Below are 27249 nucleotides of genomic sequence, written 5' to 3'. Positions count from 1 at the left end.
TACACCTTCTCAGCCAGGGGGCAGTCAAATGATAAAAGAACAACTATCATTTCTTGAGGCAAGCCAAGGTTCCAAGGCTCCAAGGGTTGTATTTAGTTAAATAGTATTTCATAGTTTTATAGTTTGGTACTAGGCTATCTGCCCTGGGGCATTTATAAGCCTAGCCATAGTGATGTGGCTTTCGCCACCCCATGTAATGGTACAAAAGTGTACAGTATAGATTTAGAATACTGTGCCTCTGTCTAGTAGTGACACTGTGAAAACCCCCTTACATAATAGAATTAGTTTACTGTGCCTCTGTCTAGTAGTGACACAGAGATAACCCCCTGGGGTAAACCTACGATCTCCCATCCACTCGTCAAGATTTCTCTTGAAGAGAGTCAGTGAGGGGCTCTGCCTAACATGAACTGGGATTCTGTTCCAGAGTATGGGAAGCCTCTGAGTTATGAATCTGTCCCTCCAGCATGTCCTATTCATATTTGTGCTGAGGTTTAAATCTTTAGCTCTTGTGGTTCTGATGGATTTGGATTTTTTGAGGTGGAGCATGTCCATCAATTCCTGACTCGACATGGCCTTGTACGTCAGGCACAGATCACCTCTGAGCAGGCGGTATGCTACTGAATAGAGCTGGAGTTTCTTTAGTCTGGCAGCATATGACATATGTTAGAGACCCTTGATCCTCTTGGTGAGGTACTTTTGGGGTCACTCTAGCTGTTGCAAGTGCCGGGTGAGGTACATACCAAATGGGGCATTGTACTCAATCATGGGCCTGATAAGAGAGGAGTATAGAGGTACAATGACCTCCTTTGATCAGGATGTGAATCCCTTCATGATAAGGTGGGCAAGGTAGAAAGTCTTTCTAACCACTTTGGCAATGTGGGTGTCAAATGAGAGATCACTATCGACTTGGGTCCCCAGGTCTCTGATTACTTTTTCCGTACTCAGTGGGTTACTGTCTATGTAATAATTTGTGGGTACTTTGTTTTTCCCAAAGGGGATGACTATACATTTTTTGGCATTTAGTTTAAGGCCATGACTTCGGCACCAGTTGTCCATTTCAGTGAGGCCTTTCTGTAGGATGTATGTGTCAGCTGGTGTATCGACTATGGCGCCTAGTTTGCAGTCATCTGCGAACTTTGTCAGCCACAACCCTCCCATGTTTGCTTTCACATCTGAGAAATAAATGCCGAACAAGAGGGGTCCCAGGACAGAGCCCTGTGGGACACCACTTGTGACTGGCTTTGAGTCTGACATGGCTCCAGCGATTTTGACTTTATGGGTTCTATCCTTTAGCCAGTTTGCCACCCATCTTGTGACATATGGATTTACATTTAAGCTGTTGAGCTTGTCTATGATGCCAGAGTGGGGTATTGTGTCGAAAGCTTTAGCCAAGTCCAGGTAGGCTGTATGGACTGATTTGCCCTCATCAATGGCTCTAGTGACTGTTTCAAAAAAGTCAACCAGGTTCAAAAGGCAGGATCTGCCCTTTACAAAGCCGAACTGGGTGGGATCAAGTGTCTATAAGTCCCCAATGTCTCTGTTTATGAGTTCCATAATGATTCTTTCCATAGCTTTGCAGACCAGGCTGGTTAAGCTTATGGGGCGGTAGTTACCAGGGTCTGTAGAGGTGCCTTCTTTGTGGAGTGGGACTACTGTTGCTGTACGCCAGTGTTCAGGTACATATCCTGTAGTAAGGCTAAGGTTAAATAGCATTTTTACGTGCGGGTTTAGCTCCTCTTGGAGTTCACGTAGCACGCAACCCGGGATACCGTCAGGTCCCATTGATGCTGTGTTTTTAGCTTTGCTGAGGGCGGTTCTCACCTGGACATCTGAGATGACAGGGAGGTTACATTCAGGTGGGATAAGTATTTCTTCTTTTGGGGGTGAGGGAGGGGAGAAATTTGCACTGAACCTGTCTGCCAGAATGTTGGCAATATCTGTGGGTTCAGTGTATTTTTTTGTCATTGTGAACTAACTCTGAACATATCTGAGGGTTTCCGCCCAGGTTTCTAACATAGCTGAAGAAGGCCTTGTGGTTATCTTTACTGTCCATAGCGATTTTTCTCCCAAAGTTGGCCTTGGATGTTTTTATGAGAGAACGTAGCTTTCTACTAGTGCTGATCAGAGATGCCTTCTCTTTATGGGATTTTGCTCTGTCGTGCAGTAGCTTCCTTCTTTTGTTATACAATTTGTTTATGGCTGGGGTCCACCAGACAAGACGCCTGCCCTTGGTGGAGGGTCTTGGTTTTATTTGGGATTGCATGATCCATGCATTCTTGGAGATGTCCGTAGAAAGCATTTGTGAAGGATTCTGCATTGTGGGATGTGGTTTCCACTGGCCCAGTGGGCTTAAAGGATACCATCTCAGTTTTAAGAAGTGTAAAGTCGGCTTTTGAGAAGTTTTTCACTATAGTCTTTTGTGTTGGGGGTGGAGGTGGGATATGTATATCCAGGGTGATTAGTTTGTGGTCAGATCTCACTAGTGAGGGGTATACTTCCGGTGTGGAGCACTTTGTCCCCATGTTTGTGATGATCAGGTCTAGTATATTATCTCCCCTTGTAGGAGAGGTGACTAGCTGTTCCATTGCATTTGAATTTATGAATTCCAGGAACCTTTGGGCTAGGGTGTTTGGGCTAGAATAATGCACCCAGTCTATGTTAGGGTAGTTGAAGTCTCCCAATATGATGGTGTTTGGTGAGACATTCATATCCTCCAATGTCTTCAGGAAAGCTGAGTGGGGTTCCTGAGATTGGAAGGGTGGTAAAGTGGGCCCTGACCAAGCCTGTAATAGTTTTGCTATGGTAAATGTAACAAAACATAATAGTCTTAGGCAACCATTTTGAAATAGTCTGTTCTGACACAGGTTGTCCTTTCTTACCTTATTTTAGGATGTACAACTCCCAGATTCTCACAAATCTTAACTCAACACTCCTGACCAAACCCGAACCTACCTACAAGGTAGCTAGATTTGCTGACCAACAAACCTACAAATTCCATCACTGTCTCTCTCTAAAACACCTAAACTGGCTTGAATTATCCCCCCAGCTTCTTCTCTCAGCTCCAGATCATTCTTCTATTCTATACCAGCCTTCCTACTGCCCGACACTATCCCCTCTCATCTCACGCTATTCTCCCCCCCAGATCTCTGCGAAACTCTAACCAAGACCTACTACAAATCTACAAACCCAAGTCTAAATTTGGACACAACATGTACAGTTATCACCCCACTGTTGCCTGGAATAGGCTCCCACTAGAAATCAGGACCCTTACACATCCTAAACAATTTAAGACAGCCACCAAAGAGCACTTTAAAAGTCACTGGTCCTGCCACTGCACTCTCCCTCCTTAAACATTCCCTACTTCCCATACCTTAATCTACTTTTCTGCCCTTAACTCACTCTTCTCACTGGCTCTCGCTAATCTTCCTTGACTACTCTTTCAACCTGTCTTCTAAAACCTATTAAGCTAATCACCTCAGTGAAACATTCTATAGTAATTGTCTTTCCTTCATGCAACTACATTATGATAAAACTGGGTTTTTGTAATCACTTACCCCAAAAACTATATTCATCTTAATGACATATTTTCTTTTTTATACATCTTGAAAGAGCTTTGTTATACTCCTGATTGTCACCATATAACATTGTATTGCTACTTAATGTCTTGTAATAATCCTGTAACATTGATGTTTAATGCTGATTTATAATACAAATTGTATAATATGCTGGAGCTTTTCTCCCTGGGCCTCCGCTGAAAAAGGGCTCTTCACCTCAGTCGGACAACCCCAGTCAACAAATGCAAAATAAAAAAATAAAATCAATTTTCTTCCATGTCCTTCTCAGCCATCCCCTCACCCTTCTTCCTTTTCTTAATGTTTTTATTTGTTAGAACTGCGTGAGTATTTCCATCTCATTGAGAAATGTGTTTCATTATTCCACTAAGGCAGTAGTTCCTACTCACCAATAACTGTTGGTTCCAAGTCTACAAAGACTGCCCTGGGGACGTGCTTGCCAGCTCCAGTCTCGCTAAAAAAGGTATTGAATGAGTCATCTCCACCGCCGATGGTTTTGTCACTGGGCATCTGTCCATCAGGCTGGATACCATGTTCTAAACAGTACAGCTCCCAGCAGGCATTGCCAATCTGAACTCCAGCTTGGCCAACATGGATAGAGATGCATTCACGCTGGATGACAGACAGAAAGAGAAAAAGAGATATGAATTCATTTATTATCAACAAATTAAAGAAATACTTTATTTTCTTATAAAACTAAAAAGTGTTTGCAGATCTGTAAAAAAATAATGATTATTTGCCAAGTGCAAACTTCTCAAAATAATTGTATACAATATATAAAAGAAAATATTAGCACTATACAAGTCTGAATGCTAATAGACTGAAATACAAAAGTAGAAGCCTGAAACTGCACTCTTCTAAATAAAGCATAAGTTTCCCCAAGGTACTACAGTCATACAAGCAATTACTAGAAAATGGAAATCAAAGTCTAGACCTCCTTTACTAGAAGTAGTGAATATAGTAATAGACATAAAACAACTGGAACTGGGATCTTTAGAAAAGGGATGTAGCAAACTACATAGAAAAAAATGGGAACTGTGGGAACAATATATGCAGAGAAGGAATGAGGTTTAAGAGGCAGGATTTGAATGAGCCACATATAATGCTTGTCTGACAATGACTGAATGGATTATAAGGGATGTATAATGTTTACAACTACACTTGTTTCAATGGTGTCTGTGATGTATAATGTTTGCAACTAAAGTGGTGTCAATGTTGTTTGTTTTTCATTTATATAAATTTAAGATTGCCTATCTCATACGTGATGATTTTTAATAAAGATGTTTATTGAAAAAAGGGTACTACAGTCTTGGAAGAGGGCATGTTTACTTAAGGGGTTGAACTGAAGGTAAAGCCTTTTTCTACAATAGGGGATAGTTTTTCTGTTTGTCTTGCACTTTTATAGACTCACCATTTTGTCTTTCAATATTTGGTCTTATGCAGAATTACACAGAAAATGAGAAAAAGTAGAGTATCACATACACCATTTCAATCAGAATACTATGGATTAAAACTGATAATCATATGACTGTACTACAGACGGACAGGCAGGCAGAAAAATGACTGAACTGAATGAAGCATTTATTTTGAGGGGCTCTACCAAGCAGCTGTCATGGTAACTAGGGATGTACCACAGGAAGCAACAGCAGCAAAGTAGCAGTGAATCTCTACTCAGCAGCTGTCGTGGTAACTAGGGATGTACCACAGGAAGCAACAGTAACAAAGTGATAGTGAATCTCTACCCAGCAAATGTCATGGTAACTAGGGATGTACCACAGGAAGCAACAGTAACAAAGTGATAGGGAATCTCTACTCAGCAGCTGTCATGGTAACTAGGAATGTACCACATGAAGCAACAGCGGCAAAGTGATAATGAATCAAGAACTGAGACATTACCTGAAAATACAGATTAGGACTGTGTTTTGTATTTTCCTCAGTTCCATTTTAAGACACAATATATGATTTACCTTCTTACCACAGGTCAGTTTTACAGTCCAAATTATTACCACAGTGTCCTCCTGCATACTTCTCAAACATCTCTAGTTTTACTTCATAATTTTGCTCTGTCTCCTAAATTTTAATTTTGTAACAAAACAAGTATGCTCAGCAAATGATAGGCATTTAAAGTAAACATTTTTATTCTTCAGAAGAATCCTGTTATTCTTGCTATTTTCTAAAGAGACAGTACAGGTATTTAAAAAGCATCCCTGATTTGGAGCCTCCATCATCATCAGTGACTCTATGATTACTGGGGTAAGAAATACAGCTATGCTCATGTAATAGGTTTTTCCACCTTCTAACTACACATAGATGGGAGTTCAGGGGGTGGCCCCAAAGCAGCAAACTGTGGGGTAGGATTTCAGTCTTATGGTTGTATTTGTCAATTGCTATTTTTCTACACTGTGATGATTTGATTTTTTTGCAGTCTTGAAGTAGTGGTAATAATCATGGCGTGGTTCAGCTCCATTTGGGACTACATGTCATGATTTAATAATGGATAATAGGTAAATTGACAACAGAACCAATGCTGATTTGTAATTCTGTCTAAATTGTACTGTGGAGCTTTTCTCCCCAGGCCTCCGCTGAAAATGGGCTCGTACCCAGTCAGACTTTCCCGATAAACAAACGCCAAATAAATAAATAAAAACCATTCAGTAAGTGCTTTTGTCTATCATAAGCCTTCTTCAGACTGAATGATTCAAAAAAAAAAACTCCAACAATTTATACATCAACTGATAAAAAATTCTCACATCAATTAAATAATTTAACAATTAACTCTTGCCTGCATTAATGCCTAGGCTTTTTTCTTTTTAAATAAATCTTAAAATTTTTTTGTCATTTAGCCCTGGGGGTGGGGGGGGGGTGGGTGGGTGCTGGCATCTAATCTCAGCTGCCAACAATATTCTTGTTATCTGTTTTTTGGTTACCATGTTGTGTTTTTATACGACCTGTAAGCTACTTTTTTTAAGTAAATGGACAATAGACCAACAGGCTATAACAGGACACAGGGCTACACTTTAAAGAAGACACAGGCTAGCAGTGCCGTGCCATGATCTTGGAACTAGACCTTCTCAATATGCTCAGTGGTGAGATGGCAAAATGATCCAAGGCAGGATGGAGTGGCTGTGTAGCCACAACTCTCTGGACAGTGTAGATAGAGGCTTACAAAGTATAATTGGGTGATGATTTTTCAGTCATATAAAGAATAACATGATGCACCTAGCAAACCCATACATAACTGTCTAGATAAATAAGTAATGCACTGAAACAGGGGTTTAGCTGACATACTGATTTCATAACAGTATATTATAAATTTCTACAGGTCACAGATGAAGGTTCAAGTGGAATGCATGGCTTTATTCTTGAGTCCTCAAAAATAAGGAGGATAAAACAAGTTGGGGAGAAAACAACAAGATGGCCGACATCAGCTATGACCACTGTAGCTCAGCACAAAGTAATAAGCATGCATTTTATGAAGTTCAAATAAATGGAATATGACAAACCATGTTCTTTAAATTCATTCCCTCCAGTACAGCTCTTTTGACTGTGTACCTTTAACTCCTAGTGGGTGTGGCTTCAGCCTTTAAAAAATAAAGTTATCACCTTACAGTTCTAATAAATACTCATTGACAGAGGTCAAATATCAATTTAATTGTTTTTGCCATCATGTATGTTACAAGGCAAAATATTCTGGTGCATTGTATGTAGCATGGTTTTGGAATTATTAATGCAAATATAAACAAGAAATATTTGACGCCTAGAGGCGCAGTAGGAGTTAACTGCAGAAACACCTGGAGGCGTCACTCGGCTGTAATGATGGTTAGACTTTTGGCAGAGTGGTTGGATTTCTGTTTGCAAGGTTATCAATTTTGGTTGACTGACATACATTAGTCAAAGAAACAGTTGTAGAAAAAAGAATCAAGTGTTCTAGTGACAGCTCTCCTTCTCATACGTAAGACAACGTTTACAGCTCCATGCTCATAAGACTTCCTGGGAAGACTGGAGTTACAGTGATGAAACTAACTTGTGACTGACAGCAGCAGCCGAAATGTTATGGCCAGGCACAGAAACAAATCTAGACTAAGCAGCACATGCTACCCCATAACACTCTACTGCCAAATACATAACAATTCAAACAGGTATAACTGGGTGGATAAAATATCTTACTTTTCAGTGACCATTGCATATTTTTTTATTTTATACATTTGTTAGTCAGGTAAGTCCACCGGATACAAGTGTTCCTTTTCAGGTATGATATGGAAGCACTGTCTGATCCAAGTGACTTGTGATGATCTACAGTATTCTATACAACTGGAAGAGATACAGCTACTGAAAGAAAATGGGTCTATATTGGTTCATCGAAATACTGTTAGTTGCCTGTCGGGTGCCAGGATCCGCCACATAACACAAGCACTCAGGTCACTCCAGAACAAGTACAAATATGACTCTGTCATTGTCCATGTTGGTGTGAATGACCTGAGCCGTACCTCCCTGGACTACATGAAAAGAGACATGGAGGAGCTCTCTGATCACGTAGCCCAGGCTGGTATGACCCTGACCCTGAGTAGCATCCTGCCCTCACCAAGAATGATACCACAGTATAGAGAAAAAATTATCAATTTCAACAATTGGCTAAGCTTCTGGTGTCAGTCAAAGGGGATCCAGTGTCTGTCAGCTTGGGATGACATGCTCGACAAGCCACGCTGCTTTGCTAGAGACAGCTTGCACCTGTCACCCTTAGGCTTTCGAATACTGGCCAAGGCTCTTGCCACCCCCATAGTGCCTTTTTTAGGCAAGGCCCAAAAGACAAACCCACTGCCGTAACTAGCACAAGTAACGGCAGGGTAATGCTGCTCAATGCCAGAAGTCTAAACCTCAAAATGCACGCACTCGAGGCACTGCTCAGTATGGAGAAAATCGATATATGTGCAGTAATAGAAACCTGGTTTAAGGCTCCAGAGAGCACCCCAGCACTACCAGGCTACAACTCATACCATACATTTCAGCCACAAAACCGGACCGAAATACAAAAGATGGGGGAGTATCCATATTCATCAAGGATACCCACACCTCCAGGTTAGTGGCATAGCACGATGCTTCACAGATCATCCACGTGCAACTAACAACGGGCAAAACTGCTATTCAAATTACAGCTTGATACAGATCACCCACCATGTCCCAGGACCCCCACTCCGCATTCCTGGAAACACTGGGATACATAAAAGTCCTACCAAACACCCTGATATTGGGTGATTTCAATTATCCAAACATTAATTGGGAGAACTGCTCAAGTACGAACTCCCTGGCCCAACATTTCCTAGAATTTATAAACTCAAACACCCTAGATCAACTGGCTAACACCCCCACCACAGGTGACAACATATTGGACCTGGTCATCACCACCTTGGGCGACCGGTGTTCCACACCGGAGGTCAACCCCTCGCTGGTTAGATCTGACCATAAACTAATCACTCTGGATATCCACATTCCGCCACCACCCCCGGTCAAAGAAACCACCGTGTAAAACTTTTCAGAAGCAAACTTTACGTTACTTAAGACCGAGGTGGGAAGTTTCAAAGCCCCCATGCTAAAGGATAAAGCTGTCCAAGCTGCAAAATCCTTTACTAATGCACTCTACAGGCACCTACAAGAATGCATGGATCATGCTATTCCAAACAAAACCAAGACTCACTCCTCCAAGAAAAGGAAACCAGTCTGGTGGACCCCTGCCATAAACAAGCTATACAATAGAAGGAGGAAACTAGTACAGAAAAGAGTAAAATCCCAAGAAGGGAAGACATCCCTGATCAGTATCAGCAAGAAACTACGTTCCCTCATAAAATCATCCAAGGCTAGCTTCGAAAGAAAAATTGCCATGGACTCCAAAGATAACCACAAGGCATTCTTTAGCTATGTCAAGAATCTAAATGGCAATTCTCAGATCTGCTCGGAGTTAGTGCAGAATGGCACAAAATACACTGAACTGACTGATATAGCCAACATCCTGGCAGATAGGTTCAGTGCAAACTTCACCCCCCTCTCACCCCCAAAAGGGCCCATAACTATACCAGAAGAATGTAGTGCCCCTGAAATCACAGACACTCAGGTTAAAACAGCCCTTTCCAAAGCCAAAAACACAGCATCACTGGGACCGGATGGTGTCCCAGGCTGCATCCTACACAAGCTCAAAGATGAACTAACCTCTCACCTAAACACACTGTTTAAACTCAGCCTCTCCACAGGCTACGTGCACACAGAGTGACACACAGCAACGGTTATTCCGCTCCACAAAGGTGGAGCCACAACGGACCCCGGGAACTATCGCTCTACAAGCCTGACTAGCTTGGTCTGAAAAGCTATGGAGCACATCATCATGGATCTCATTAACAGAGACATTGGAAACCTCCTAACACTGGACCCAACCCAGTTCGGCTTTGTTAAGGGCAGATCATGCCTCCTAAACCTGTTGGACTTCTTTGAGACAGTTACCAAGGCTATAGACGAGGGAAAGGTGGTCCACATAGCCTACCTAGACCTCGTAAAGGCCTTTGACACTATCTCCACTCAGGTATTATAAACAAGCTCACCAGCCTAAACATAAACCCCCACGTCACGAGATGGATTGCCAGCTGGCTCACAGACAGAACCCACATGGTAAGAGTTGCAGGAGCTAGGTCTGACTCTAAACCTGTTACAAGTGGTGTTCCCCAGGGCTCAGTCCTAGGACCCCTCCTGTTCGGCATATACTTCTCAGAGGTACAGGCAAGCACAGGAGGACTATGGCTTACCAAGTTCACAGACGACTGCAAACTAGGGGCTATAACTGACTCTCCGGCTGAAACAGACATCCTTCAAAAGGGTCTCACTGAGACAGATACCTGGTGTCAAAGCCATGGTCTCAAGCTAAATGCCAAAAAGCACATAGTCATCCCCTTTGGAAAAAACAAAGTACCCACAAACTACCACATAGGTGGTAGCCCCCTAAATATGGAAGACGTAATAAGGGCTCTGGGGACCCAAGTAGATAGTAACCTCTCCTTTGATAATCACATTGCCAAAGTGATTAGAAAATCCTTCTATTTGGCCCACCTAATCACAAAAGGGCTTGCATCCAGATCAAAAGAGGTCATTGGGCCCCTCAACAAATCGCTCATCAGACCCATCATAGAGTACAATGCCCCATTTGGGATGTACCTTACAAGACACCTGCAACACTTGGAAAGACCACAGAAGTTCCTCACCAAGAGGATCACTGGCCTCAAGCAGATGCCCTATGCAGCTCGACTGAAGAAACTTCAGCTGTACTCGGTTGCATACCGCCTACTCAGAGGTGATCTCTGCCTGACATACAAGGCCATGTCCAACCCAGAATTGATGGACATGCTCCACCTAAAGAAAACCATATCCCCTCGAGCCACACGCTCCAGGGATCTAAACCTCACCACAACAATAAATAGGACATGCTGGAGGGATAGATTCCTGTCCCAGAGACTTCCCATGCTCTGGAACAAGATTCCAATCTGCATTAGGCAGAGCTCCTCGCTAACCCTCTTCAAGAGAAACCTTGACGAGTGGATGGGAAACAGAAAGTTTACCCCAGGGATCACTTCAATGGCTCTGCTGGACAGAGGCACAGGGAACTAATCTAAGGGGGTGGCGAAAGCCAACACATTCCAGCTAGGCTTATAAATGCCTTCGGGCTGATAGCCTACTACCTACCTATGAACCTATTTGAATATGTATTAACTGATGGCTAAACAGCAAAATTCATTACAGCGAAGCACAGAATTTTTCCCAGTGTTAAGAACCACTGGGCCATCAACACAACTTTGCCTTTTTCCCCACTGTAGTGCGATGTCGGGTTGGTATATATAGTGGTGGTGGTTGGTGTAGCCCCCCCCCCCCCACTTGGATGGGTTTGATTTAGTACGGTGTGTGTGTTCTGGAGTGGACTATTAATGCTGAAAATAATGCACTTTTGTGTTTCTCTGCACTACTGACAGTTCCAATGATTGTTTGCAGAACTTTTTTTTTTTACCTTCTACAACTGGCAGTATTCTTTGCAGGAATGTCCCAAGTCATTAGAAGACAATCTTTATACCACTTAGAGATGCTTAAGTGACTGCGGTGGTGGTGCTGAGGTAGCGTTGTCGCCTCACAGTAAGATGTTGTCCTGTTCGATTCTCAGCTAGAGTGACTTCTGCGTGGAGACATGCGTGAATAGGCGTACCTTCGTTGAAGGTTGTGCGTCAGGGCCGGCAACTCTGCACGTAAAAATCTACTGCCAATCATTAGCGGACCGGAGTTCCACTGTGGCGACCCCTAACCAGGAAAAGCCGAAAGACACAACAACAAGAGATGCTTAAGTGAGTTAATGGGTCCACAGACCACAATTAAAGTCTCTCCTTAAGGCTCAGATGCATTCCACTTTTCCACATATAATTAACACTGATAGGGGTGGCACTCAGTGCCCATACAATGTACCAATCATGTAAAACAAAAGAATTTCTGGGGAAATTATTTAACAGTTATCACTGAGGCTTTATGAAGCCATAACCTATGACAGCATTTGGGCCAATATTCATTCTGCTTCTGGATCACACACCTGTGATTATATCATAGTACATGAGGTCAGTACATCAAACAGCTGACTACTGATTTGAACCCCAGACCTGATGCCTATGGATATTTATCGTAAAAAGTGCCTTTGTTGTGTTGTACTACTGCCTCATGTTGTAGTAAGAAAACCAGCAGCAAGTTTTTTTTTTTTTTTTTTGGTAAGGACAGAAGTGATCTGCTCCTAGGGTGACATCATGAAGGATGTATACATCCCATTCAACTGTCAGGTGCTGCTCATCATTTACCCTTTTCAGAATAGGTAGAACAGGTAAGAAATTAAGCAAATGACTTGCCTGCTCTTCTATTGGGTTTGGCCTAGGAGTATTCCTCCAAGACGAATAAGAGACAGAGGACAGAACCATATGAATGGATGCAGCATGTCTTGACATAGTCATCTTTCCTGGATCTTCCTGAGGCACTTTGATCATCAAATTAAATATCCCTTCTCTAGGACTGGTATGTTCAGGAGATCCTAACCACAGAAGGGGGAGGGGATAAACCACTAGCTACAAACACTGAGAGGACATATAATTTGTGAGACTGTGAAAACATATGCTGTTTAGAGAAGGGAAAGATTCATTTAGTGACTGTGATTGTTTGGGTGGAAAGAAGGAAGTGCTAATTTTGTTAGATTTTATTTCATTTTACTAACATAGACCTTATGCTGAGGTGCTTAAAGAAATATTTCCAAACCTTAAAGGCCTCCTAAGCTGTCAAATGGCAACACCTATCCTCAGCAATCACTACAGCACACATCAAAAAGCAACACCTAACACCACACATAAGCCTACACCCAATGACCCCCCAAGAACAAAGCCCGTGAGGCAAGAAAGCACTTTATCTAGTACTTGTCATAGGGGATTCAATCGTACAACACAGAGATGCCTCTCTCACAAGAATGGACAAGGAGAAGATAGCAAGCATGCTCTCAAGTCACTGCATCAAAGGTGCCAATACGATTCTATCATAGTCCATGTGGGCATACATGACTTGGGACATACCTCACTGGACTATATGAAAAGAGACACTATGGATCTCTCTGAATGTGTCAGACAGCTATGTGTCTTCCACTGAGCAGCATTCTACTTTCACCAAGGCTGATGTCACAATATGAACAGAAAAATCACTGATTTTAATAACTGGTTTTAGTTTCTGGTATCACTCCAGGGGAATCGAATATGTATCAGCATGGCAGGACATGGATAACTGATCATGTTGCTTTGTCAAGAATGGTCTGCACCTGTGCCCCCTAAGCTTTCAGATATAAAAATTATCCACCCCCTTAGAGCCTTTTTAGGTAATGTCAGAATGACAATACCAATATATATTAAAAAAAACAAACAAAAAAAAAACCTCAAAGCAGCCTTAAGGTGTTTCTGCTCAATGCTAGGAGCAGAAACAATAAACTCTAAACCCTACAAGCTTTCTTCACTCTGGAGAATGTAGACATCTGTGCTGTTACAGAGAATTGGTTTAAAGCCATAGAAAGTACTCTGGCAGTGAAAGGTTACAGTACCTTCCACACATTTAAACCAACAGCAGTACAGACAGGGACTAAAACTGAAGTGTCTTTATCCACATTAACAACAAATACACTCCAGATTGGTTAAACAGGATGATGCCCTAGAGTTTATCCACGTCCAAGTCTCCATAGAAAAGTTTTCTTACCATGTCCTGGCTAGCTACAGGTCATCCTCTATGATTCATGAAGCTCACAACTCTTACCTAGACCTACTAGATGATCTCAAAATCCAAATAATCTATTCATGGGAGGCTTTAACTACTCCTCTATAGACTGGGAAATGTACATTATCTCTAACTCACAGATACAATGTTCTCTGGACTTTATCAGCACAAATACTCTGGGTCAGATAGTGTGCACTCTAGAGGATCAAACATATTTGGACCTAGTACTCACCAACATGGGAGAGCTTTGCACCCCCACCCATATCACATCCTCATTTGTGATGTTGGATCACAAAGCTGTCTCCCTCAAATAAAAATCAACTCAGAAAACCCAACTAAACCTGTAACAGGAACTATTCTATAGCAAACTACATCCTATAAAGTGACAATTTGTCAAAATTCACAGCTCCCACAAAACCTGAGATCACGGCTACCTGTGTAGAATTATTTATAGACGCTCTGTACAAACATGAAACTGGCTGCATTGAGGATGCTGTACCTACCAGAAGTAAGCCCAGATCTAAACACCAAAAACAGCCCCTACTGGTGGACTCTTTACCTTTAGAGGATATGTAACAAAAGACAAAATTAGAAACAGCAACTCTTAGAGACAAGAGCTCTCTGATTCAACTAAACAAGAAACAAAGAGGTTCAACGAGGCCGATTACAAGGTCAATATGGCCTCCCATGCTAAGGATAATCACAAGACCTTCTTCAGATAAGTCAGAAACCTTAACGGTAACACTCAGTGTGTAGAACTGGTGGTAAATGGCACAACCTTCACTGTCCAAGATGAAATAGGGAATCTAATGGCTGATAAATTTAGCTCTAGCTTCACCCCCCCCATTCCCCCCAACTACTTCCTGTGAAATCCCTTCTATCATTTCATACCCCCCAAACGATCAATGGGAAGCAGGTCCTGGTGATGCTCGCTAAGGCCAAAATCACTGCTTCAGTGGGCCCTGTTCATATCCCTGGTTGCCTCCTAAATAACCTAAAACATGATCTAGCAGGACCAGTTGTGGCACTCTTCAACTACAGCCTCAAAACAGGTTACACACCAGATGAATGGAGGCCAGTAGTTATCCCTCTTCAGAAGGAACGGCCATCAACCGACTCTGGGAACTACAGATCCATTGGTCTGACAAGTCTAATATGCAAAGCCATGGAACGAATTATCACAGAAATTATCAAAAAGGACATTGCAACCTGCAGACACTAGACCCATCCCAGTTGTTTGACTTTAAGGGAAGGACCTACCTATTCAATTTGGTAAACTTCTTCAATAGGGTCACCAAGGCTATGGATGAGGAGAAAATGGTTTATACAGTCTACCTTGACCTGGCCAAGGTATTCTATACAATACCCCAGTCACGTATTTTTTGACAAATTCTCAGATCTAAGCATAAATCCATACCCAACTCACTAGACTGTTGGCTGGCTCACAGATAGGACTCAAGAAGTTAGGATCGGTGAGATCACCTCCACCAGGAGACAGGTCATCAGCAAAGCACCCCAGGCTCCCTGTTGGAACTGCTCCTGTTTGGCATCTACTTTTCAGCAGCCAAGGCTAATGTCAAAGACTTCTAGCTTACCAAGTTCACAGATGACTGTAAACTGGGAGCTATCACAAAACCAACATCTTTCAAGAGGGTCTAACACAAACAAATGACTGGTGCCAAAGGCACAGATTAAAACTCAGTGTGAAGAAATGCACTGTAGTGCCCTTAGGGAAATCTATCCAAGCTAATTACTCCATCAATAAAACATCAGTAAGAGTTGACCCAATAGTTAGGGATCTGGGAACATATCTACACAGTAATCTGGCCTTTGACCAACACATAGCCAAGACAATAAGAAAATCATTCTATGTCTCCCAACTCATAATGATATGGCATCCAGGTCCAAGGAAGTTACAGTACCTCTCTACTCAGCTCTTATCAGACCCAGCACTGAGTTCAGTGCCCCCCATTGATATGTACCTAACCAGGCAATTGCATCAGCTGGAATGCCCAAAAAGATTCCTCACCAGGAGAATCCAAGGTATGAATACCTTGTCCTACAGAGAGGAAATCTATGGCTGGCATATAAGGCATCCCTAGATCCCCCTCTGATGGATCTCTTGTACATCAGCGAAACAAACAGCACCAGAAACTCTAGAGCAAAGGAACTGAACTTTGCATATGACATAAATCAAACATGCTGAAGAAAGTGACATGTCTCAAAGGATTCCAGCACTAGAGAATAAGCTCCTAAGTTACATGAAGCAGAGCTCATCCCTGACCCTATTCAAACAAAACCTTGATCAATGGATGGGAAATCTCAAATTCACCCCTGGTTTGGCCTCCATGTCTCTGATGGAGAGACATCAACAGTAAGTAACCCCCCCCTCCACATAACCCTTAGCAACCTCTTTACAAGCATACTCCACCATATGAGTGTGCAAGGAATTCGGGGACAAAACTGGGTTGGGTTGCAAAGCTAGGCTTGTAAAAACCACGATGGTGGTTAGCCTATTGTAAATCTATAAACCTGTTAAGTAGACTGGGCTGCAGGTGTCCATTTTCAGTCATGGCCTTATTTGACTTTATGACACAATGATCTGCTACAAGACAGAGAAATAGTTGCAGTTGCATCACATGAACAACAGGTGAAGATGACATTTAGCAGCTTTGTTATTTAGAACAACTACTGCATTTAAATATAGTAGTTGCAAGCTGTTTTAGAAGGTATAACAGTTAGATTTTTGGGTAAACAATGGCAGTAGTAAGTTCCAAAATCTAGTCTGGAAAAAAGATAGAAAATAAAATAGGGGAATGCAAAAATATTTCAATAGACAATGCTAATGAGATGTAAAAGAATGGCAAAAAAATAAAAATAGGGGAATAGAAAAATATTTCAATAGACAGTACTAATGAGGTGTAAAAGAAAGGCTTAGGAGCGTCAACATGTAAAACATTCTCTTCCTACTTTGGCTAATAATGTTAGGCAGTAAAACACAAGTAAAAGGAAAATACTGTTTCAGTCCTTTATCCTTAGTTTTTTCTTAACATTCCCCACTACTGCTGGATTAGAGGTTAGTACCAGTAATCGCAAACGTTTCAATGACTCCCTCTCTGCAGATCTCACATTTAACATAGCAATATTTAAAATAAATAAATAAATAAATAAATAAATAAATATATATAAATATTGTCTTACTAACTTTACATGCTTCTGCATTTTTATCTGATAAATAATACAATATGCATTTCAGAAAATTTCTTACATAGCCCTTCTACCTATCCATTTTATATATGAAGTAATGGATGTCTGCACTGTGTGAAAGAAAAATCAATATTTAATGACAGCTGAGAAAATATACTTCTGAAAAAACAGACTCCTCCCAATTTGCCCAGTGTGCTGCAGAACAAGACAAAAGATTACGGGTTCACATTCACATACTGCACATTGCAGAAAAAACATGGTATTTTCAGAAACCATAACAGCTACAGAATAATTAGAGGCTGGTTTAGTGGCTAGATGGTTTACATTATATGTTGTAAATGCTGCTTTCAGCTACTGGTGTCAGTTAGAATGGGCCACAAATGATAGCAAGCACGAGGCTGCAATTATACTGATTTCAAAGTCGACTAAGAAAATGATACAGAATTATAACTAAATGATACAATAGAAAACTAAAAAAAAAAGTACTGATTAGACTACTTGCATTCTTAATGATACGGAGGACAGAGTAAAAAAAAAAAAACACTGGCCAGAGTACAGAATATAAAAGCACTGGCTTGACTGCATATGTTATTAACAATGCAGAAAATAATTCAGAATAGTTACTAGCCAGAGTACATATTTCATGTACAGCAATAGCAGACATCTTTATGGCATCAGTCACTATTTTGGGAAGTAGATCAGGATAAAAAGGTTTCCTTTTGGGACAAGAGGACTTAGAATTGTTCCACTCATGTATTAAGGAGTGCATATAGGTCATAAACAAACCTTTTAAGCCTCACTTCACACACCATATACACCTGCATCCACACACACCAACACAAAATGCAACAGTTCTGATATCACATGGGTGGAAGTGATGGTTTCCTGGATCCTTTTGTTCTCAATGCAAGCAAATATTAAACACTGTAGTACTGAGTTTGGTACCCAGTTGACCACACCCATTGACATCATCATTTCCTGGTTAACACCACAGCAGACTGGTCGCTTCACATCCCATTTTCTTGTAAAGGTGCTGTGGAATAAATGAAAAGACCCCCCCCCCCAAAAAAAAAAAGTGTAATGACTTTATATTCTCAACTTAGAATATTTTCTTTTCTTCCTTCTTTTTTTGTGCGTGTAAACAGTGGACTGGTGCCACAAAAATGTTAACTAGGTTATTTAAAGGGATTACTTAGACCAGAAAAGAATAGGTAGAAAGAGCAGTCAGAGACCACTGCCCCACCCAGCAAAACTATAGTATTACACTTGATCCCCATCATCTAGACTAGAAAAAGCAACAACAAAGACTATATTCCACATCACAGCTGAGCTCTTAACTGCTATTTTTGGACTGCATGATCTCATCCTGCCACTAGCTGCCAGTATTCCTAACCCTTGTGGAATGAAATAACTGAAGGTAGCAGTGAACAAAGCCTTCCCACAACTCAAAAACAAAAAGCATCCTGCTTCAGTTTATGTGTATGGTTTAAGTTCCAAATTACAATTTCAAGCCTCCCAAAGAACTAAATTCCAATCCCCCTTACATAAATTTCCCTTGTTTAGAAAAACAGCTTTTAACATCTTGAATGATCTGTTCGCATTCCATCCTCTGAGACAAGCCCCTCCCATCGTCTGATCACAGAACTAAGGAAAGAAAGCTGCAAGCTGCTAACAAAGGGTAAGCAGAAAAAATCATGTTTTTTTTAAATTTGTCCGTGCCACTGTTTTATTCTTGTGAGACAAAGTCATAAGGGCATTCTGCAACTGGATGCTGGTTAATTTAGATCACGTCTGTTTAAAATAGTGGACTGTTGTTCTTCAAAAGCCAAAATCTGAACAAAGGTTGACCCTCCAAGTAGCATCCTGTGAAGTAGAATGTTTTCATCAAAAATCTCAGTGACTTTGTTACCTGCCAAATTCTTCATTTTAGCCTGCTTTTACTTACTGTGCCTTTGTGTCTAAATATTCCAAGACCCCACCCTTGTTCATGGACAGACATCAGACTACTTCCCCCTCTATTCACAAAAATGTGAAGCCACATCCAACCAAAAACACCATCTGCAACACATGTACTGAGTAACCCTCCACCGTTAAATGGATTTTTTGAATTCTGCAAAGACATAATAGACTAAGTTAGGCTCTATTCAGCTTCCCGTTCTTTTGTCCCTAGCATTCACAGAATTCCAAACGTCACCCCTTCCCATCAATAACTGTGGCAATCTGAAGTACACGCCTTTATTAAAATAAAGTATGCAAAATATCACTTTTATATTTAACAGGACTAAATTCAACAGCAACACATTAGCAAGAAGTCCTGAATATACATATAGTTATTTCATGAGGAATATATAAGGAAGCTAGCTGCAAGGTATTTAAAGTCAGCAGTCCAGAACTGATAATTGCACATCACCTTGTATTTTAAACTCTCAGCTACTTCATATTATAAGTTGCTATTATTCTGCATGACTTAACCAAACATACCATGGTTCAAACAGAATTCATAGCAAGTTAAAGAAAATAATTTTTTGAAACAAGAGACCCATCTGCTAGCTGGTGCTGTAATCCTTATTAACAAAACACGGGCAATTCCGTTATACAGGCTCTTTCTAAATCATAACTGGAATGTTTCAGAAATAGGCCTTACCTAGAACAGATTTCAATAGCAAGTTAGGAGGACGATGTTTTAAAGCATTTAAACAAAACGACTTCCTAAAATGACAAATGTGCGTAAACTATGGCTTAAATTAGACAATATACTGAATAAATATGAATATGGCAACAGTCATTAATTAGATCATTATTTCAGCAGAATCAGGACCCTTTTGGTGTGTGTGTGTGTGGGGGGGGGGGGGTCACCATACCCAGAGTAACGTCTTGAGTAGAAAAACTCATCTCAATCTTGTGTATACAGCTGCTCGACTTTCAGTGCTCTCGCCATCCCTCTGGATAAATGAGATACAGTAAAGATGCGGGCTGCGCCCAATGCACTTACCATGTTTGCTGGTTTACAATTGCTGCTGCTGGTTGCTCAAGAAAAAGAAAAGGGAGGACTGTGATCCCTTCTTACAGCGCGACTCTGTAATGCGGTCGATGTAAGAAAACCTGCTGAAGATGCAGTCCAAACTGTTCCATATATACAGTTATCATCACCAAGGCAACCGCCCGACCTCCGCTTCCAGTGATTGGACAAAGTACCAGTAGTTCTTTTTCTTGAACAAAAGGCGTAGTATCACATTTTGATTGGCGGACTTGGTATGCGATGAGCTAATCAATTGGTGTTCCTTGTGGATCGGGACAAAGAACGTTTTTGGTAGACAGTTATCCATCAATCAGGTCTTGCAGCTGGGAGGGTATCGCTCGCCGGCATGCTATGAAATATCAGACTAGATCACAGATATTAGAAAATATTGCTTGCTGTTATAGTTTCTCGACTCAGACTACACAGCTTTTGTTAAAATCCTTACTGCTCCACATGGTGAATTTACTACTCTTTGCTGAAACAATGGAAAGAGGATGACATTACACACCTCTGAGAATTTTAAAAAGGGTTGAAAAAGATACCCAGATCAAGTGTAGCTAGGCATACCTTGTGTAAGTTTTTTGAGAGCGTCTGTAAGAAACATTACACTTCTCTGAGAACAAAACATATCTCTAAATGCCTAAACTAACACCTTCAACACTGGTCTGCAAATTGATATGACTTCTCATCAAAAACAATACATTTCCAGTTGTGGGGCATAAGAAATTAAATGCACACCTTTTTATGACAATAAAAAGCGACACTGAGCGATATGTACACATTTCAATACATTATACCCCGAAAAAATGAGGACGTGGCCACAAAACTGAATTTTATGGGTACGCTCCTACCCAAAATAAGTAACAGGACAAATTTGTTTTTACTTTTTGTTGAAGCCTGATTACATTCTATCCATCCCTGTGTTTTTTTATTTTGTTTATTTAAATAGTTGCACTTCTAACTGCAATCTTTAACTTTATAGTGTCTCCACATATTGTATGTTTTGAATATTGTGGTGGCTAAATTAACTGTTCCATGTACTGCACTGGATGGGGTCTATAACATTCCGCAATTATTGTACAAAGCTATGGTTAACATAACGTATGAGTGTTTATTGCTTCACTTCCCGTATAATCATGCCCAGTTTATATCCTGTATTTCTTGTTTTATTCTTGGAGGACGCTATGTCTGAAAAGTGCACCTTAGGCTAATAAATTAATAAGATACTGCTAAGAAGTAATGACTTTACAGTTACAAGTGTATCCAGACATACTGTGCTCGGTGCCCTCGGCAGAGTACCTTTTTAGAGCATTTATTGGAAGCATTATGTCTCATAGTGCCTAGATCATGTAGAACTGTCTAATAATGTCTGTAACACCGCTCGGTACACAGCATGGTTAAAGACAGGAAGAGTATATATCTAAAATAGCCTTTTATGATGGTAATTAAATCAAAAGGTCCTTCAACAATGTATTAGTTTAAGGGTGTGCACGCTTATGCAGTCAGCTTATTGTACGTTATTTATTTATTTATTTTTTATATTTTTCCCCTAACAGATTTGTTTGTTTTTCAATTGACTTGTACAGGTTATAGGTCACATTAAAGGTGGGAAAAGTTTTTGAAATGATTTATTGTGGTCTATTTTTTTTTACATCACAAAAAGCCTGGCATTTTAACAGGGGTGTGTACACTTTTTATAGCCACTGTACATGCATTTAAATGTTAGATGAGAGGTTGGTGGCAACAGTATGAGGTACAAAACAGAAATATCTGGCTACTTCCTGTGAATAGCAGCAATTGGAATTTGAATGGTAATTATTTACATTAAGGAACAAGCCAAATATAATGATCATTAGTGCTGACGTTGATGAAATAACCTTGGTTCTCTCATTTAGTTCAGGCCACAAATTAATTGCTCATTTATCACTGAGGAAATATCTGTTTAGTCAAAATGAAAACAGGTAACCCTGGCTCTTATGCACAGAGGGATGAACCCCTGACTCTGACCCAGACAACCTAAGTTTGGATAGCAGCTCAGGTGATGAAGAGCTGGGTGGGGGAGGGTGGGAAAAAGTGGCTTCTAATGACTTGCCCATCCTGAGGGGGAAGGGATGATGGTTTTCTGATCTACCGATTTGCTCCCACTTCCACTTCACAGAGGACATAATAGGAAATCAAAGAATTGCCTCTCACAAGCTGGTGATGGTGGTCATCATATGTGTGTGTATGCAGGAGCACATAAACATTGGGGGAGGGCATAGGAGTCCCCTTTGATGATGAAGGGAACTCATGTCATCCTTCAGAGGATGAAGGTGGGAATACAAATAGTAAAATGCTTGACAGTTACTCAAATGATGGCTTCTGCAATTGGCTTTCACCTCACAGTGAGCAAATGGGCTGGGAACGGCTCTCACACTTTGAAGAAGAGTGGGCCAATAGATCATGAAATGGGATGAGTTTTTGTCCAGCATATTCTGTATTTTCAATGGCAAAGCAAAGCCCCTGCAAGAAGCTAAAACACCCTGTACCCAAGAGTCTTATTTCATTAAATGGAATAGGATTCTTCTTTAATGCCACAATTAACATTTGGTGGTTTATTGGATCAGTCTACTAGTGGTTTTGAGATATATGGCACAATTGCTGGGTCAGAAAATGTTGCACTCTTCCATTAAGGTACACCATTCCTCTTTGCTTGAATACTTGACATGGGAACCTGGCTTTAGTTTCTCTTCCTGTTGTGAAACTTCGCCTTGGGGCAATTTGTATGCTATACGTTTAGGAGGATCAGTGCTTCCAGAATTGGATGTCAGAATTTACATTGCATTTTCTTAATGGTAGGAGATTACCAGCCTATATAGCTTACACTTAAAGTGCATTTAGTATGCTACTTTCCCCTCCATCTCTTCCTCCTCACCTTTTTTACACCTTCCTCTGGAATGGCTTAGAGAATTCCCTCTCCCCAACCCATTCCAGTAATCCATTCCACATGCATATAGTACTCTTTATAAACCTTTGCATATCCAAGGGATAGGTGGACCTACATTCTCTCTATTCTGTTTTTCCTGTTCAGAGTGACCCATTCACATCTCATGGAATGTTCGTGTGCACCCAAATTATGCCTACCCACTTCTTGTCTCTACTGAAAAGAGCTTCTCTTCTCTGGCTTTTGGTTATATTTTTTTCTCTCCATAGGTTCGTAGTTGTATGCTATCCTAACTACCACTGGAGCCATTATAAGCCCACCCATACAAACCAAATAAGACCCACAAATGTGGTTTATATAGGGAGTGAGTTACTGACTGCCTGTGTCCATCACAGACATAGACGCCAGACCAGGGGTGAATTTCCGATTACCCATCCATTGGTCCAAACTGTGCTTAAATAGGGATAGGGAGAAACTCTGCTTCAGCTGGATGGGAAGCCTGTTCCAGAGAATAAGCATTCTCTGAGAAACATATCTGTATCTCCAACATGTCCAATTTAGGTTGCAAGCAAAATGTAGGTTGTTTAGTCTAGTAGTTCTGAGGTTATTTATTTTGTGGATTTGCAAAAGGTTCATCAAAACAGGGTCCAGGGATACCCTCTATGCCAGGCAAAGATCATCTCTCAGAAGTCTGCATAATACTGAGTAAAGATGCAGGGCTTTGAGGTGATCCGTGTAGGACACTGTGTTTACTCCCTGTATTATTTTTGTAAGGAAACTTTGTGAGCATTCGCATTATACTCCATGATGGGTCTGATGGGGGACATGTACAGTGACATGATGACCTCTCTGGACTTAGATGCCATGCCTTGGTTAGAATTTGAGCAACACAGAAGCATTTTCTTAAAACTTTGGACACATGTTGGTCAAAGGTTAGGGTACTATCTACATGAGTTCCCAGATCCCTGAATAGTGAATCAACTTTTAGGGGTGTTTTATTGATGATTTAGTTACCTCGGGTGGCCGACTTCCCAAAAGGTACTATAATGGGTTTCTTGGAACTGAGTTTTAAGCCATGGCTTTGGCACCAAGTGTTTGTCTTTGTTAAGCCTTCCTGAAGGGTTTTCACATCTTGGGAAGATTCAATGATCTGTGAACTTGGTTAACCAGAGGACTTTGACATTGACTTTGGCATCCAAAAAGTAGATGCCAAAGAAGAGTGAGTGTAGCACAGATCCCTTGGGGACTCCACTGGTGAACAGCCTCTTTATGGAAGTGGCCTCACCAATTCTAACCTCAAGGTCCTATCAGTGAGCCAGCCAACTATCCATCATGTTATAAAGGGATTTATACCTATTTTCATAAGTTTTTTGACAATGCCTGAATGGGGTATTGTATCAAATGCTCTTGCCAGATCTAGGTAGGCAAACTGCACCATTATATACTCATCCATTCTCTTAATGACCTTTTCAAAGAAGCCCCTCAGATTCAGTAAGCATGACTTTCCTTTGACAAAGCCAAACCGGGATGGATCCAGTATCCAGACGTCTCTTTTGTCCTTGCTGATAATTTTCATAGTAATTCTTACATAGCTTTGCAAATAAGGCTAGTTAGACTAATGGGTCTGTAGGATGACTGTCACAGTCCTCCATTCATGTGGCACAAAGCCTGTTTTAAGACTATAGTTAAATAATGACATCAGGGGTCCTGTTAAGTCATATTTTAGACTGTTCAGGAGGCATTCTGGGATGTTACTAGGGCCCATTGAAGTCTTATTCTTGTCTTTAGCGAGCATAGCCAGTAAGTGCTTCCTAGTTATAGCTGGAGAGGTTATGTTTGAGGGTAGTTTTTTGGGGGATTGTTGGGGGTGAGAAGGGGGTAAAGCTGGAACTAGATTCATTTGTTAACAGGTTCGCTATATCGCCAGGCTCCGTGAATGTGTCACCATTAACCACCAGTTCAGCACATTGCTGTGTGCTGTCCTTGAGGTTTCTGAATTAGCTGAAGAAGGCCTTATGGTTATCTTTCACTTGGGTGGCTGTGGTAACCTCAGAGTTGGCTTTGCTTGACCTAATTAGCCATCTTAGTTGCCCATTTAGTTTGATGAGAGGTTTTATCTTCATGGGAATTATCCTTCTTGATTTGCCATAATTTTTTTTTTTACTTTCGTTTTATATCCTCTTTAATTTGGGATGCCACCTGGGCTGTTTATTTCTGGGGTTAGTCCTGGGCTTACTTCTGGTAGGTACAGCAGCCTCTTGTAGCCATTGACATGGCTGTACAGAGGTTCTGGGAGCAATTCAGCATAAGCTTCTCAGGGTTTGGAGGGGCACTACATTTTGATAACCTGTCACTTTATAAAAAGTAATTTGCCTTGGAATAGTTCCTAATTGTTACTGGTTTTAATTGGATTACACAGTTGGTTTTGATTTCAAAGGAGACAGTTTTATTGTTGGACATTACCAGGGAGGGAAAAACACTGGGGGAAGGGTGCATCATTCTCCCATATCTGTGACCATGAGTTCCAGTATGTTGGAGCCTCTAGTGGGCATATTCACTATTTGGTCAAGGGTGTTTATATTTATGAAGTCCAGGATCTCCGTGTCTATAGATTTGAGGCCATGTAGAATTCCCAGTTTACTGAGGGGTAATTAAAGTCTGCCCTGAGTAGGGTGTTAGGTTGGATGTTAAGCAATTTCAGTAGGTCTAGGTATACATATTGAGCTTCTTGGGACATGGAGGGTGACCTATAGCTGGCTAGAATACGGTAAGGGATTTTGTTAGTGGTGATCTGTACATGGAGGAACTCCAGCACATCATCCTGTTTGACAACCCTAGAGGTGTGCTTGTTACTCATATACACTGAGACACCTCCACCTTTAGCCCTCGTCTGTACAGCTACTGGTCTAAAAGTGTGGAAGGAACTGAAACCTTGCACTGCCAGGGTACTCTCTAGCGCTTTAAACCATGTCTCAGTAACTGCACAGATATCTACATTCTTGAGTGTGAGGAGCGCTTGGAGGGAGTGTATTTTTTTATTTAGGCTCCTGGCCTTGAGCAGTAACACCTTGAGGTTCAGTTGAGTTGATTTTGCTATGTTGGTAGGTTTGTCAATTTGGCATTGCCTAAAAAAAACACTAAAAACACTATGGGGGAGGATAAAGTTTTAGCCTGTATTCGAAAGCCTAGAAGAGGAAGGTGCAGACTATTCTTGGAAAAGCAATGTGGTCTGTTAAACATGCCCTCCCAAGCTGACAAATATTGAATTTCCTTAGAAAAGACAGACAATTGTTAAAATCAATCATTTGTTTTTTGCTGATATTGTAAGATCATCTTCAGTGATGATGATACGCTGCTCAGTGCTGGGCTTATACCAGTCTGAGACAGATAGTCTGAAAGCTCCATAATGTTTCTCTTTGTATAGTCAGAGAGAAACATCTCAGGTCATTTACACCTACATGGACTGTGATGGAATAACAATATGTGTGATGTTATGTGGTGTTTTTTCTGAGTGACTTTGGGCTTGCTGAGCCATAGCTTTGACAAAGGCCAGTCAAGGCAATTTTTACTGTTTAGGAAGATTGTTTTTATGTGTCTCGGTATTTATCATTTTGGTGTTTTTTTCCCCCCTGGACTCCTTCCAGCTATCTGATGCCGCTTTCCTTTTATGGCCTCCAAAACTTCACACAATACTCAAAGTGTGGTTTGATCAAACATCAATAGAGCAGGATAATTATCACTTTGCTTCTCACATCTGTTCCATTGAGGCGGTACAATTACCTTTCTGTTTGCTGCTGCCAAGTCCCTGTTACATTTCTTCTGATTGTCCAATCAAGGTGTGGTCACTTGTTACATCTGAGTTAACATTCCTGGCCAATGTGCTTATGTCTTACTCTTTCTTTATACTTTGCTATTCCCAGATCCTTTTGCTGCTCTGCTGCAAACAGATCCGTTACCCCCAGGTGGTATTTCATAATAGGACTGAGGTGGCTGAAGTTCAGCATTTTGTATTTGTTTACAGTGAAGTTCAACTAACACATTTCTGTCCAGTTGGTTCCACTTGGCTTTTTTCCTTTGTTTATCCTTTCTTTGACTATTCCCCAATTTTCCAGTACTGCATCTTTCTTTGTGTCATCAATGAAGAGGTCGACCATGTTTCTGGTGTCGTTCCGGGGGATCCAGTACCTGACAGCTTGGAAAGATATGATCGACAGACCACAATG

At 41.1% G+C, this 27249-nt stretch overlaps 1 protein-coding gene across 1 annotated transcript in view; it reads right to left on the bottom strand.

The window, feature by feature from the left end:
• The window catches only part of TUBA1A (tubulin alpha 1a), a 51452-nt gene extending 31235 nt beyond the window's left edge, over positions 1-20217 (bottom strand). The window contains exons 1-2 of the mRNA XM_044083777.1: positions 20077-20217; positions 3962-4184 (exon numbers count right to left, since the gene is read on the bottom strand). Of these exons, the coding sequence (XP_043939712.1) occupies positions 3962-4184; positions 20077-20079 (226 nt within the window). The 5' untranslated portion in view covers positions 20080-20217. The remainder of the gene's footprint in view (positions 1-3961; positions 4185-20076) is intronic.
• Between the last annotated feature and the right edge of the window lie 7032 nt (positions 20218-27249).

The sequence above is a fragment of the Protopterus annectens genome, chromosome 9.part0 (genome assembly GCF_019279795.1).
Source record: "Protopterus annectens isolate FY-2018-M chromosome 9.part0, PAN1.0, whole genome shotgun sequence".
In the NCBI taxonomy this organism is placed as follows: Eukaryota; Metazoa; Chordata; order Ceratodontiformes; family Protopteridae; genus Protopterus; species Protopterus annectens.
Note: the sequence above shows the minus strand (reverse complement) of the source record. Positions and strands in the feature narration are given on the sequence as shown.